Source organism: Denticeps clupeoides, chromosome 20, assembly GCF_900700375.1.
Source record: "Denticeps clupeoides chromosome 20, fDenClu1.1, whole genome shotgun sequence".
Taxonomy (NCBI): Eukaryota; Metazoa; Chordata; class Actinopteri; order Clupeiformes; family Denticipitidae; genus Denticeps; species Denticeps clupeoides.
Window position 1 is genome coordinate 14,600,460 of NC_041726.1, and position 16,366 is coordinate 14,616,825.

The following is a 16,366-nucleotide window of genomic DNA, read 5'->3' on the forward strand; positions in this document are numbered from 1 at the left end:
TTCATAAAGAACAAAATTTATTTCCTCTGCATTTACCGCAGGATGACATAATTCTTTGACTTTAGTTTTACTCATTCATAATTTTTTTTTACATATATCATAGAACTCTGGTGTCTTCTCATTGCCATGAAATATTCATTTTGTATTTATGGCCAAATCCTTCTCTATCATTCACAGACAGTCCCTGACATGGTGCTTCTATCAGCAGCAAATTCAGCTCAGTAAGGACTTCATTTCCACTTATGAACAAGCATCAATAGTACGGAGCGAACACATTGAGAGATTTTGCTGTACAACACAGACAACTGTTCTCGATATAACACACCGGAAACACACAGATTGTTCTGACCGTGATCTGGACATTATTCAGTGAACACTTTGATGCCTCAGAAATGTTTAGCAAGGGAAAAGCAAATGATTGTCAGCCATGGAAACAAATTTTATTTGTCATTTTTCCAATAGGTTAGTTCTCAGGGTCTATACAGGTTGGGTACCTATATATTTATATCTATATCAATTTTATTTTAGAAAAGCCCTGCTTTGTAAGCTGATATGTGACTAGACACAAAGCCCCACCGTAACAGGAAAACATGAATCCATAGTACTAAAGCTCGGCATGGTGATCTTTTGTCTATTCTCTTCAAATGATAAAGCAGAATTCATACATTCCTGTAACAACTTTTTAGATTATGTATTGCTTTAACTCGTCTCGTTTCAAAAACAAGACTCTGTCCTAAGAATCTTTTCTCTAAAGGGGATGCTTTTATCCAGGACTTATTACATGTATCTATACCATAAAGAACAGTAGCATACTGTATAGCCCTTGGTTCTCAATACTAGTACGTGTGGTTCTCCAGCTCCCACTAGTCGGGAGTTTAATTTTTTAAATAATATCCTCAATGAAGACCATTTAGTACATTAAGTATATTCACTTGCTGTGTGTTTGACACTGGATGGCAGTTAAAAAGTACATAATACTTATTTTACAAATAACATTAAATTACTTTACTGTCTTAGGTCACAGTTTTTCTGATGCCGATAGTAATGGTGGTTCTTGGAGAACCGAAAGTTTGAGAACCAAGGCTTTTAAGCCAATCCATAAATCCATAGTTAGATTGTATAACATTTGTTACAAGGCATGTTTCAACGACCATGTATAGATATAGATGTAACAAAGACCTATAACATGTGAAATATTATGCACACGTTATTCATTTTATTAACAATTTCAGCAGTTTTTCCAAAGAACAGTTGCAATTTGAAGAGGAATTTGTTGTAAATTCCTGTTCTGCATTTAGCCTTTTTTGGCTGATGCTGATCCTCTCTAGTCAGGGCTCTTGTTATTGTACAAAATAATAAGAAAACTCATCCACATACAGAAAAAGCACACGTCCTACAATTGATTCACACACTTTGAGCGTTTGTGTTCAGGGGCAGATATACACACCGACTTCAACACTAAAGCATGATCCAGCTTAACCACCAAAAATCCTCCATGCCCCATTTAAAAGAGCGGCTTGATCAGAAGAGATTCAGCTGCAGTCCTGTACCGCTCATAACAGAAATGGCTGAAAAAAGCAAATAATAAAGTAAAAAAAAATCAGTTCACCTTAGTAGTATAATAAGCATCATACTTAAAATGAGGTGTCGACCATAGACACCATATAACACAGTTTGCACCTTCCCTGGTACAAACTTGATTTATCTTAGCATGACATTCCCCTTCATAAAAACACAAAATAATAAAACCCCAATAAATCCAAGTGCTATTAATAATTCACCCACCTTCATTTTCAAAAGACACAAACAAACAAAAAGAAACTTCCACTGGTGCAAGCAGCAAGCAGATGGTACCAGTTGTGCTAAGGCTGTGTACCCTTTAAATAATGCCCTGAAGCTTACATTAAAGACTGCCGTCTAGACCAGAGGTTCTCAAATGGGGGTCTGCGAAAAACTGGCAGAGGGTCTACAGAAAGTCTTCAAATTGCTAGTGTATCCTCACAATTGTCATGAAGCAACAACAACAACAACCTAATCTCACCATTTAATTTTAAATAAGGTCAAATTTATTGTACAAGTCTAATTGAACCCTATATATATAGACCATGGATCACTCCCACCCTGTGCCACAGAGACGTCCGTCCAATGTACCCATTTGTTCATGGCTTAGATCTTATTTCGTTCTTATTTCTCACGCATTTCCTAAAATTCCTTCATTCATTGGTCATCCAGTGTTCAACTGGTGCCAGTATATAAGACCCTGTTCACACCACAGGACATTTCAGGATTTGAAAGTAGAACGGTCCAGAACAAACTTCTTGAGTGGTTAGTACATGAGTACATTCAGCACAAAACTAGTGGACGTTTTTACTTATTTATCCTGGAACCTCCATCTCTGCTTCAAACCTTGAATTCAGATTAAAAATGCATTATGTATTCACAAATTGAGAGAATACGTGCAGAATGAACAGTCCAAACCAATTACAGTGCGATGAGGCAACGAGAATTTGGATGTCATGGGTCCAGGCCAATGTCAACCGTCAACACGGTGCATCTCAATTCAGGGGATGGACATTTTAAACTAGACGTTGTACAGATAGCATCTACAGATAGATAAGGGGCTTTGTAGGCCATTTTCTTCTTTGTTCATGCTGTTCCTTTACACTTATTCCAGTTTGGATAGTTTTGGGTCGGGAAAATAACATATCTGGGCTGCATTTAACGTAACCCTTGAAAAAGAACAGTGAACAATGATGCTAGTCCAAGGGACAATGTACTAAATGATGGCGAATGGGAAGTGAGATCTAATTCTTTATGACACGTGTTAGGGCCCTTTTGTAGTTGGTCTAAGTTTCTGTGTAATGTCTCTAACCTCTGTGTATTGGGACGCCCTTCTTCTGCTTTGTGCAGGCAAAGAACGGCCAACTTTTGTGCAATATGATGTGTGTCTGATTGTCAAAAAAGGCCCCTTAATATTTATACTTTCAGCTTTAAGGTCCCCAAATTGTATCTGAGTACAAGGTCTGAACAGAGATGTAACAAAGCATGTGACAGAGGTTTTATTCAAATACATTCTTATTATTTCAGATCCTCTGGACTCTCTTCAGTCTAATTAAAATGCATGGCAGAATGTCCCCTAACCAAAGATACGGCCTGCTGAAAGTCTGTGTCCGTCGGCCTTTTTGTTTTATTGTGCCTGTGCAAGAAACGTAACCCAAACCAACATAGTAGCCCTTTTCAAGGACCATCATCACTCTCAAATGCATTGAATTGTGTTATGTTGTTCCATTTTCTTTTCTGCCATACAATTCTTCTCACCCAAAAGAGGCAAAGGATGGCTTGAAATCTCATAATGGCAGGAAAGCAAAGAGTATGGTTCAATATTTTACACTTCTGCACAAAATGATTGGACTAATGATGTTTATCTACAGGAACCCATTTCTGCAGGACCCCTTCCTCCTTCTGTATTGGTTGGACACGGCATGAAACAGTTCAGCCTGGCGAACTGCTGCATGAACGCTGCACCAGTGCACTTGAACATTCATTTGGCAGCATGAACATTTTCTGTTGTTTTATATATATATATAAAAACTAAAATTACATATAGTTTATATATATATATATTATATATATATATAGTTTATGTATATAAACTAAAATTACATATACAGTATTAGGATTCAACAATACAATTTTCGAACAAACTATTACAGAAAAAAAAGAGCTGATTGTCGGGGGGTAAAGGCTCAAGAGTAACATACTGTGGACGGTAACTGCGTGGAGTTGAGGTGAGTGAAGTTCTTTGACAAGCAGGGACCGCCCCGTCCTTCACCTCAAAACCACATTATGGCTTAGCTTGGTAAAGTGTCATTGGTTGATTCCAGGCGTCCAATACATCCATCCAGTAAGACTTCCTGCCAGTCCCTCCTGCTTCCCGCTGCGGCCTCCGTGTGCCAGTAGGAGGGAAGGTTAAGTAAGGTTGACAGAAAAAAAATATATATGGTTGTATGGTTGTGACGGGGAGGTGGGTTGGTGGTTGATGACTGGACATCCATTAAGGCAAACTACACTCCTCTCAATGGATAATCTGTCCATTTGCAGTCTTTCATATTTTGTATACAGTCCATTCAGGCCTTTTTGATGCCAATCATGAAAATATGGAAAAAGAGAATAGTACAGTTCTGAAGCAATGCCATTAAATAAGTAGTTCACTAATAATTGTTTTTTACAAACAAGTAATTTTTTACTCAATGTTACTCTGAAAATCTACTGAGGCTATTTATATATAGAGGATTTGTATATGCGGCAATATAAAATGTGGGAGGAGCCTGAAGCCTGGGGATTTAATAGTATGATATTGGAGATAAGAGAGGGATATTCAATGGCACTGTAAATACGATAACACATAAAGATCACTGCTGTGTGAGCATAAAAAAAAAATTTAACTTCATGACGTCAACACAATAAACAATAAATGAAGCCATGCAACACTTCCATTTATCATAACTTCCTAGTTCCAAAGCTTAAGCGATTTTGCCAGTGCAGCTACTTTTACTACAACGGAACAAAATATTTTCCAGTAAGCTACAAAAACCCAGAAAAGCATTATTATGAGACAATATGACAGTTGTGCTTTCTTCTTCTTTTTTTTTTTTTTGTTTTTATGTTTCACAAAACAAAAAAGAAAAGAGATTCTGTTATAGAGTGCATGAAGTTCCTGCCTTTCCAGCATGAGATTTCTTTCTCTGTCTCAGGCACAAAAAAAATAAAAAATTATGAACGGTGGGGGCTGAGGAGTGGTTCAGTGCTCAGGGTAAGGCTTGTGCTCTGTGTTGGCATCCAAATCTCAGCCAATCCTGCCCCCAACAAGGCCCGGGATCGATGCTCTGTCTGCGCCCCATGAGGTGGCGGCCCCCGTCGCCGAGGCTTGACTGACCTGCAGCTCCCCGTTGTGGCTGATGTGCAGGAGGGGAGGGAGGGCGCTGTTCCAGGGGGACCCGGCTGAAGAGGTACCCAGAGAGGAGTGTTCCGAGCCGGGCATCACCCCCTCCACACCGGTCACAACACAGGGGTCCACAGAGCCCAGAGACGAGAACTGCTCATCCTAAGGAAGCATGCAGATGCAGAGACAGAAGGTCGCCTTTGTTTACTCGTACCTACGCTGTTTATTCTGTGCTTAATGCATAATGTAATTTCATTCAAATACTGGATTGGCCAAGATATAACATGACATGCTTTTGCCTAGACTTGGGGTGTATAATAAGAGTGAAAAATTATATCCAGGGCCAATACTGTATTTTTAAAAGGTAGAAAAAAATATATGTAATGATGACTGAGTTTATAGTTGAGTTTATAGCATTCTGTATGAATCCATGAATTTGAAAAATAGTCCATATATATATATATATATATTAAAGGGTGAAAACTATAGAGGGACCAAAACAGTAATAATTTAACTAATTGTAATGTCAAATTTGAACAAATAATCTGCTCCCCTGGTCCTCACCCCTCGATATATACATATATAATCAAGATATGAACTTCAGGCAGAGAGAGGGATTTGTCCCCCCATGCAGACATTTTTATCATGTGAGCACATGGCATTCACATGGTGATGGTTAAAGAAAAACATGCAGTTACGCAGCAGTAATTTGCAGAGCAAGATGGAAAATGACACAGTTTTTCCACTTTGTTTGCAAGACAGAAATAGAAAAGAAAAATGTAAATTACAACGTCTGCCCACCCTAAAGTTGGGTTGACCTCTAATGGCTTGTAGAGGGTATTGCACATCCACTCAATGGCAACATTACTAGGCATATACGCACCTTCTAGTATATATATTGCCTGTCCAAAAAAGGAAGTTGCACACTCTAAATATTCAATTGGACTGCCTTTAGCCCTGGTTACGGCATGCCTTCACCATGACATTGTCTCAGTTTACCAGAAACACTGTTGACACTGAATCCCTTTTCTTGTCTCTCTTAATTTGTCTGAAACCTTTCTGAACCAAATTTCTGAACCCTTCCTCTTTCACAATTTGTTGGGAGCTTTCATGAAACAGTTGCACCAAAGCAATTAACAGCATGAACATTCAAAACCAGTTAATATCTCCGTTGTACCAATGATTAGTGTATATACAGTACAGGCCAAAGGTTTAAATAAACCTCATTCAATGTATTTTCTTTATTTTCATGACCATTTACGTTGATAGATTCTCACTGAAGGCATCAAAACTATGAATGAACACATGTGGAGTTATGTACTTAACAAAAAGTGGTCACCAGACCTGAACCCAACCGAGATGGTTTGGGGTGATCTGGACCGCAGAGTTAAGGCAAAGGGGCCAACAAGTGCTAAACACCTCTGGGAACTCCTTCAAGACTGTCGGAGAACCATTTCAGATGATGACCTCTTGAAGTTCATTGAGAGTTTCAGTTATTTCACCTTTTTTTGTTAAATACATAACTCCACAAGTGTTCATTCATAGTTTTGATGCGTTCAGGGAGAATCTACCAACGTAAATGGTCCTGAAAATAAAGAAAACACATTGAATGTGTTCAAACTTTTGGCCTGTACTGTATTTTACATTACATACACCTTATTCGGATTTAGCAATACAATGTGTAATTAAGAAATTATTAATGCAAAAAGCTGAATGTTGGTGGTATTGGTGTATTGGCTCAAGGCTAAGATTCTTGCTATTTTGTGCATTGAATACCCGTGTGTGTGTGTGTGTGTGTGTGTGTGTGTGTCTGTGTGTGTCTGTGTGTGTATACATTTTTCACAGACACTACAGTTTAACAGAAACATATATTCTGTATATTTCAAACCAATTTAGTCAAATCAAATGTTAATTTTAGCTCTAACGTTTTGATAATGCATGCATCATTTGATTTCACTGCTTTATGCAAGTAAATCATAGGGTGTAATAAAGCAGGAGCAAATTATGCAGGTTATTAAATCCTGTTAAAATTCAGAGTATAAATAGTCATTCATTCCAATATATTCATAAACACTTCATAAAACACACCTATTTATAATATCAGCAATTATGTTAGCAGAAAAACATGCAGTCGTTATTTCAGCTCTATTAAGCACTTTTAATCAGAAATAATTATTTCTTTTTAATGCAAAGAAATAATTGACATTCTGCATGCTTTTATACAATGAAACATGTAATGAAGGCAGACTCAAACAGACCTAACAAACCTGCTCTGTGAAAATTCGGGACTTGATATCAGGAATAGCCCCAGTTCGCAACTCATCCTCCACTGCCATGAGCCTGTTGAAGAGTGGAGAAAATACATATGCACACAGAAACCAGCAAGGTGGGCTAAAGTGGCAAAAGTGTCTCACTCAAATGCATGCACAAAAGCAATTTCTTTGTCTATGCAAGCAATTTCAGAAATACCATAACTGATCCAAGTGATGCCATAATAGATCCTTCTATGAAAGAAAAGCTTGCATTGTCACTGCTCAGGAGTGTGCAACCCTAAACCAGATGGTATATAACGATGCTAAAGTCATCATATATGAAGAAAAAAAAAACAAAACATTTTTTGTGTTGTGTTGGGTGAATTGGCATCGACTACTGAATAGTAGTCGGATGGCTGTGAGATCTCTTTTTTTGTGTGTAATTGATGCATTTAAATCTAAAATTGGTTGATCTGCTGTGGCGACCCCTAACATGAACGTTGCCTGGAAGAATGTTGCCTGGAATCTCAAGGTAATTTAATATATACAGGTCTCATCTACAGCACCAAAAAAAAAAAGACACGGTGACTAGTGTTATTAGCAAAATGCAAAGAGCCAAAGAACGAGACCAACCGGAACAGAAAACAAAGATCTAAATGACCTTGTATAAGCAAATAAAACAAAGACAGGACATGTCCAGCAGGTGGCAGATCTCAGATCTAATGGGCAGTAGTCTCAGATGAATAGTTACTGTTCTTGCAACCTGGTGTACTATTATTATTTTTCCATTCTAAAATTCTACGTTTATACGCTACTTAATTCATATTATAGCTGTTAACTTGAACATTTTGAACATGTCTAAGGACAGAGACCCAGTATAGTTTCTGTGTTGGCTGCTGGAATCTTTCACGTGTTTTTTGGGAGATAAACAACAAGTTGCACAAAATATGAAACTGAAAACATAGCAAATATTTTAGTTATATTGAGGACATTCGGCGAACACGCCTAGCAGATCTGTACTCTTTGAGCGTCTCGATTCACTCATGAAAGCAGTCGGCTGAATCCATTTGATTCGAACAGAGCTTGTGGTTGTCCTCACCCAGCCAGGAGAAACTGTGACATGGCATGGAAATAATTGGACAATTGTGACTGGGAGGGAAAGAGTGAAAAATGGTGAAAAATGCAAAAAACGTGCTATTATTCATGGGAATTTTTGGAGTGGCACGGCCGAGTTCACCTGTTTATGATGCCTTTGATTTGGGAGTCTTTCTCCACCTGCTGCAGCCGTAGCCTTCTCTCGCTGTCGTCAAGGCGGCTCTGGTACTGGAGCAGGATCTTGCTGGTCTGCTGTTCCTGGGACTGCAGTCTCCTCTCATATTCCTCCAGCTTGCGGTGAGACATCATTAGCCGCTCCTTCAAGGAATTGATTTCCTCTTCATACTCCCGAACCTGTGGAGATGGAGATCGTGCTAATGCAGTTTCCACTGTAGCCACCCAAAATGACAAAAAACAAGATCCTTTACCTTTTTACTCATTTAGTGTCTTGTTTAGGTGTAATTACCACTTCACAATCTACAGTAAAACCGAATAAATGCTATATATATACACACACACACACACACACACACACACCCACATATATATATACATACATACATACATACATACATACAGTCCAACCAGTGAGGCCCAACTAGCATTTGCTGATGCTCCAGATGCTCCACTTGTCGGAAGGACAGTTTTATAGATTTTTAAAACCAGTGCAAACGTTTATGATACGGTTCTCAGACCTTTCCATGTTTGGTAGGATTTGGTTGACCTGCTCATCTAACATGTAGAACGAGGAGTGATGGGGTTTCCATGGAAATATATATCTTATTTGCTAACAGTAACGCTAGTAAATGAATAATTAAAATCTGCTGTGGGTTGAGTGGGACTGAGAAGAGATGCATAATTAATAATTAATCATAATGGGAACTGACCCGCTCAAGCCGTGAATCATCCATGCTTTTAGAGTGGTCCTTCAGCTTTATGTCTTCCCTGTCCACACGAAGGCTCTCGATGTCAGCTGACAGGTGGGGCATGTTGGACACCCATGCCACTGTGCGCTCTGAGGCTGGGGTGGGCGGGTTCAAGGTCGACGGTGACTTTGAGGTCTGCACAGCAGAGAGAAATGCAAGAATTGGCACATTTCATTTTACCTCGTTTTGTAGACACTTTGATTTGGATTGATTGATTGGACAGTTTGATTATGCCGGGATTTTCCCTTTTATAGGAAAGTGTGCTGAAATTGTAGCTACTCACTTGCTTATTGCCTGTTGGCTTGAGTAGGTGCTGCTGCTGTTGCTGTGGCGGCTTGGGCGCGGCCGGGCTGGGCTCAGTCGTTTCAGTTGTGGCCTCCTTTTGGGTCTGGTTCTCCAACGCACTGCTTGCTTGGTGCACCAGACCTGGGGCTGGTCCATCTTTCACAGAGAGCTGCTGCCGCGGAGCTGGCCTGGCCCCAAAACTCGACTCCGGGGATTGCAAGAGGTTCCCGCTCTGCGGACGGACCTTCGGGGGGGTCGAGTTGGCGGCCGAGCTGACAGACAGCTGGTGAGAGGGTTGGGGCTTCACTCTCTGGGGTGGAGTTGGGGCCTTAGAGGCCTGACGGGCAGGGTGAATGGTGGTGGGGGGAGTGGCTACTGAAGCCGACATGGCCTGTGGGGGAATGCCCATCAGCACCTGCTGCTGGAGATTCTCCTGTAAAATGCACCATGGTTCATCAGGACCTGCAGTTATTTCTCAAGCTCGGTTCTAGTCTGTTATGTAACATTCCACTCCTACACATTCATTCGGAAAAACTCAACTTTTGCCAACTTTTCTCATATCCACCTTAAGGAAATATTTTCTTCAATGTATCTTTTGATCATTTTAATAGACATTAGTGCAAAACTAAGGAATGGGTTGTGATATTTGAGTCTTTTTACCTAAAATGTGTTGCTTAAGCAAGAGAAGTCTTACAAAATGAAGTCCAACATTAAAAAGACAGTCCTTTTACTTTCATAAATGCATTTTGAAGATTATGTACTTTTGGCCAAGAGAAGGAGAGGACATCTACTTTTACTCTAGTAATGTTAACCTTGGGTATCTGAAGAACTTTGTCCACCACTGCTTACAATGGTGTTTAAAAAGAAGCCTCTGGCTTTAGAGAGAAATTCAGCGAGTGGGAATGAGATGTGTTGAGGTTATTCAGTTCTGGCACTGTACTGTACTCTACAGTACTGTATTTTGAAACTTGCCATTTGCCTCAAGGATCCCCTAGCAAACTGAGCTTTTTTATGAACCTCAGTCATTTTGCATTACTACACAATAATCCATTTTCATCAGGTCCAATCCTGATGTCTGTGTAAACAAAACAAAATTTCAGTCCATTGCATAACTCCTTCATTGTGTCCTGTGGGTAAAACCTCTGTAGACATTTGCTTTTGAAGCTTCTGTGATAATTGTGTTTCATTATCAAATGATCAAATGTACCAAGTCAAGGTAAAAAAAAAAAATTCTTCAGAATAAGCATTTGTCTATCTAATGGGAACAGTAGTAAACATGCATACTGGAGAGCTGCAAATAAGCTGTGCTAACGGCAGTGTTGGCATCTGGGTGGCAAACACGACAGATGACACCTTACTAAAGCACATCAAATTTGGCACACATTCTGTGGTCTACCCATCAGACAGCTGCTCATCGAATGATCACCATATCTGCATCAAAATGCAATGTTTTATACTACAGGTACCACTGCACAAGAACAAATGCAAGCTATAAAGAAACTGTTACCGAAATGTGCAGGAAAAAAAGAAAAAGATGAAGTGAGATAAACAGTCGTATATTGGCACTGAAAACTCCCACCAGACAGACGTAAAAATAACACTGTGGGCATTATATAACAGAAGTAAACAAAACATTATAATGTTCCAAGTAATTGCATCATGCTGTTAATTATGTCCTATTAATCCTATTAACCCCCGTCAACTCTGTTCCTCTGTGGTTAGAATAAAGCCTAATGTTACTGAATAATGTTTACCGTGATTAATCTACCCGATGCTGTAATACATTACATGTGTTTAATGCTTTCTTCCACCTAATCTTCCCAAAAGGGCTATTTTTTCCCAGAGCTACATAAGACAAGGTGCTTGGTGCATGTTTGCACGTCATAACATGTATCTTACATCGACAAAATGATGTAAAGATGGTTTAATATATATATATCCAAAAAGGCAACAGCTCTTAGATATGATTGACAACTCTCACTCAACCCAGTTCCAATTTCTAGTCAATTTAAACCAGGGATTTAAAACAAAATGTGATCTAAATGTGATCTTGGAACCACGCCCACTAGCAGGACCAGCTTGAGAATTCTCAGTGTTTCAAGTCATGCATTGGAATGGATTAACCTCTGAATGTGACAAGCTACTTCTCACACAGCGGCGGAAAAAAACAAGTCTCTAAATCTGATGATGCAATGCGGGGCCGGCACAGCAGGTCCTGTCCCCTCAGTAAGAGAACCCGCGGCCTGCTTACCTGCACCTGGAGTGACAGCTGCCGTCGGGCATAATCCGCTTCCTGGTTCTGCCGAGTGAAGTCATCGCTGTAGCTGTGGGAGTGGATGACGCTGGACTGCACCATGCTGCTCTGGGAGCGCAGCGCGGACAGATCTTCGCTGCGGGAGAAGCCGCCGTGACCGAACGCCGGTACGTATGCGGAGTGGCCATTCTCGGGCTCTGGGGCCAGCAGGAGCGGTGGTGGCGGCGGCTGGTGGTGAGGGTGGTACTGCGGCCCGTCGGAGGCCAGGTGGAACAGGGGGTTCTGGAAGGCAAGCGGCAAGTGCATGGCAGCGGCCTGTTGCTGCTGCTGCTGCGAGAGCGAGTCTGTTGCCACGGCGACCCCCATTTGTCCCAGCCTCGGCCCCCCAGACATGCTCGAACCCCCGGAGCCGGCTGAGACACGGCCCCCAACGCGCAGAGGTCCACCGCCACTCAGGACCCTAAAGCTGCCAAGACCAGCGATTGATGCCTGCGAGGAGTTCAGCACGTCGCCCATGGAGTGGAGGTTGGAGATGCTGTTCATACGCGAGTCCTGGAGGTCCATCATGGAGACACTTTTGTTGACACTAAGCACCTTAAAACCAAAGAAAAACCAACAAGAGACGCAAAACTCAGCTCACAATTTCTAAAATATTTAGAGAAATAGTAATACGTCAATACTATTAAAAAAGTCAGAATTAACGCAGTTTGCCTCATTAGGTCATTGGCAGTAAAACTGCATGTACGTCTGCATGGTTTGCTGCACATTTATTCGACTCAATGTATGTGTTTTTTTTTTTTTTTTTGTGAAATAGCCCTAATAAAAAAACTGCTTCACTGTGAGATAGTTCAAAAGGTCAAACTAAGAGTGTTAATCGTGACAAGTTGCTTTAACGCCACTAATTTTCATGGCACAATGCTAAATGTAGGCGTGTTGCTCAAAGTTTTAACACATTACAACTGGGATGCGTTGCTGTGGGGACACATTCGACATTCTACATTCTGCTGTTACTGCTTTATGGAAAAACACAGTGGGACCTTGTAATCACCAATTCTGCATATTATATAACATTATTATGTTATGCATACACTATATTAAACATATTCACGTTCTGATCGTTTCAAATGTGTGGCAAGTGAGAGACCAACAAAATGTTCAGAATCTGGTGATTCCAGCTCTCAGCAAAGACCTACTGTGAATATATAGTAAATAATAATAATAGGTTAAAAGGAACGTTTTACAGAATTACAGCAGTGAAGTGCATTCACATTCTGCAGCTGCGGTACCTTTTGGTCTGGTTCAGTGATGTCTGAACTACTGGTGCAATATGCGGGGCTGGATCGGGCTAAGGGAGGACGGGTCACGTAAAACACGTCTTTCGACGGCCGATTGTCCCTGTGGCCAAAAGGTCCCATGCCCATGTGAGAGGCAAGACCGCCCGTGGCCAAGCCCGATGAAGGGGAGGGCAGGCGAGAGATATCTATGGAGCTAGGCAGAGGGAAGATAATTGGACAGAACCACAACATGGATCAGTTAATGAAATCTTTGCTATTCTGATCTGGTATTAATACTATCTACCTGTTGAGGTCTCGCATCATGAGGCTCTGAAAGTCAGAAGCCATCATCCGGGCAGGCCTCGAGATTGGCTGTCTGTCGTCTGGCTGGTGTGTTGCCTGTCGGTGTAGCTGTGGGTTCCTCAGGGCGACGCTGATATCATTCAGGATTCTTGGTAGGGGCCCGAGTTTAAGTATGGCGTCCTGCAAGGTATAGAAATTTGGTCATTTTTGGAGTATGGAGTATTCATATGGAGTATGAATTGAACCTTTTTTTCTAATGCAGGCATATTCTGATCTCTATCAAGTTCCACTGAACCCAGCATACGGGTTCAAGGGCATAGAAAAAAAACGCACCACAGGTCTGACAGCTGCCGGCTGGCTGCAGTAAATTGCAAACATTCCCACGTTCTTCACCTACGTTCGTCTAGTTATACGTTATTTATTACACGTAAATTTCTACGTTCTCTTGGAAATAAGACAACCGTAGCAGCAACCGCAGTATGGTGTGGGTCTACATAACATTTCAGATCCTACAGGAGTGGGTTTTTTTCCCCCTGAATGTTTTAGGTAAAATTGATATCTTGTGACCTTGCTAAGCTGGGCCATGACGTCCCACAGCAAACTGTGCAGCATGGACAGCTCTCGGCCCAGGTCTATGTAGCCCTCGAAGGCACCGGTGTTGCTCCCACACTCCAGGTTAGATATTTCATACAGGAACTGCTGCATGGAGCCCCACTCCATCTCCAGGAACTCATTCATGAAACACATGTAGTCATCCTTGCCACTGAATCTGTCATAGGGGATAAAAAAGAAGAAGGAAAAAAAAAAGAGTGTGGGAGGGAGAGAAACGGGATGGCAGGAAGAGGGACAGAGAGAGGGTGATGGAGGGTGACAGTGGAACAGAATGAAGGGGAAAGGTTGTTGAGAATTGTTGAGGTGACAAGCATAAATGAAATATGAGAAACAGTGAATATGGAGAAAGGGTGGGTATGAGGAAACAGAGGAATTGAGGCAGAAAAGGAAGATAAGGGCAAGACTTGTTGTCATCATACAGCCCTTTCTAACCATGGGATACAATTCACTTAAAAACTATTGTTTCAGATTTTTTAATGACTAAAACATTAAAAACAGGAAGATGCATGATGCTGTGCATGCAGTATGATGCTAAATTGCAGTGCGTTTTATGCACTGTAACCATAATTTATGGTGCAGAGCACACTATAAAATATAAAAAGCACAGTCTGTTCTCACAGGATTATGAGTGCTAACTATGATGTTAATAATTCAGAGGCAAAAAACAAATGCCTACGAAATCTTAATGCATAATGTATGTATCTTGAAATCTCAAAGCTTCCAAATGTTTTGGTTTGGATAATGAAACTATTTACATACGTGGTATAAAGCAAAGATCTCTGTATAATAAAGCATTGTGCTGCTACACAAATGTACTAGCCAACTGAGCACACTAATGCATTAAAAATGTGGCCATAATCTTCTTTAATTGAAACAGCAAGGGTGTCTAAAAATATACACACATTAAGGCCTACTACGACTTTGCCAGTTCACTTAGCACGAATGCCACTTTATTGCACGGGAGAAAACAGACAGAATGTCTGAAACGAGTCAAACAAATCAGTGATCGTTGTTCCAACAGTCTTGGAAACAATTTGGAGATTGTGTTACCAAATTGACCTAATGTTTTTTCCTTCAAGTACATCTACAAATGTGGTGCTGTCTTAATATTCAGGGTCTGGACAAAAAGGCAAGAAATTACGGCAAATATTTTGAAACAAGTGTTTTAATAAGGCTTGGGGATGAATCATATTTAGGGCTGTCTCATATTCTTGCAAAAATATATATGTAAAATATACTACTATATACTATTTAGAAAGATGTTCCATAAATCTAGCCATTTCCAGCTACCATTATCAATTACAACATTAACAATGTCTTGGCAGCATTGTTTTAACTTAATTTTATTAATTTTTTTAACAAAATAACAAAAAATGTTCTCTTTTCTAAAGGGCATTTCTAAACTTTTTGAATGGCAGGGTATTTGCAGATTAATGTGATATAAGCACTTTAAATTACATGCATTTGCAGTTAAAAAAGGGAGAAACTGGTGAAAGAGAAGAGGCTGAATTCTTATGCCATAATTTATCTGCTTTTTTTAAATCATGAAAACCTTGATCATGAAACGCCAAATGTCATGGACAGCAAAGAGGTCAAATTTTCGGTGGTAACATATTCACCTTCCCTTGTTGCTGGTTACTTTTCATGTCTGTAAAGAAAGCCGAAACACCTTTTTGTGGTGTGAATAAATCTAAATAATATAGCTATGCACACACAATATAGGACAAATCAAACATTTTGAATTAGAAACCACACAACACAATACAATACAACACAACACAAAATGAATAAAAATAAATTGAACAAAAAATTTAAATGAACAATCAAAAAATCATAAATAAATTATAAATAAACAACTAAGGATTGTAGCACTCAATTAATAACATTCTCTCAGGCTATATAAAACAGACAGGACATGGGATCAAGAAAACTGCCAAGAAACTGCTGTCTGCAGATAGTGGACTTTTCTTCATGTATGGCAATAAGAACTAATAATAAAGCTAATAATGAAAACTAGTAATAAACCATCTACAAACAGCCCACATTATGTAACCCCACAGACAGCCCTCCCCTCTACATAGTGATCATTGTCTGAGACTGAAGACTGGTACATAGTTTAACAAGTAGTTAAAGTTGATTGAAGAAATATTTATCCCCCTAGAGGGATATTTTTGAGTTGATATTAAAGACATAAAATGATGGGGGACATTCAAAAATCTAATGACAATGACATTTCCAGAATAACAAATGAGTGAGAGTGTCAATCCTCATCATGTCAATCATCATCTATGGTCCTCTCATTTTTAAATAGCAAGTTTATCTGTTTATGTCTGAAGACCTGATCTATGATCTGAGATCTATGACTGAATACATTATATGCGGTGCATCCGGAAAGTATTCACACGGCATCAATTTATTTTTCC

General features: G+C 40.0%; 1 protein-coding gene across 4 annotated transcripts in view; it reads right to left on the reverse strand.

Annotated features, from left to right (window-relative positions):
- syngap1a (synaptic Ras GTPase activating protein 1a) overlaps nucleotides 1-16,366 on the reverse strand; it is a 49,986-nt gene continuing 33,620 nt past the window's right edge. For 3 of the 4 annotated variants that reach the window (XM_028964566.1, XM_028964565.1, XM_028964567.1), the window contains exons 13-21: nucleotides 13,899-14,100; nucleotides 13,333-13,511; nucleotides 13,041-13,242; nucleotides 11,752-12,348; nucleotides 9,499-9,933; nucleotides 9,177-9,350; nucleotides 8,432-8,643; nucleotides 7,210-7,282; nucleotides 1-5,104 (exon numbers count right to left, since the gene is read on the reverse strand). In XM_028964566.1, coding sequence (XP_028820399.1) covers nucleotides 4,847-5,104; nucleotides 7,210-7,282; nucleotides 8,432-8,643; nucleotides 9,177-9,350; nucleotides 9,499-9,933; nucleotides 11,752-12,348; nucleotides 13,041-13,242; nucleotides 13,333-13,511; nucleotides 13,899-14,100 — 2,332 coding nt within the window. In that variant the 3' untranslated portion in view covers nucleotides 1-4,846. Of the gene's footprint in view, nucleotides 5,105-7,200; nucleotides 7,283-8,431; nucleotides 8,644-9,176; nucleotides 9,351-9,498; nucleotides 9,934-11,751; nucleotides 12,349-13,040; nucleotides 13,243-13,332; nucleotides 13,512-13,898; nucleotides 14,101-16,366 lie in introns of all 4 variants that reach the window. The other variant, XM_028964568.1, reaches the window with a different exon arrangement.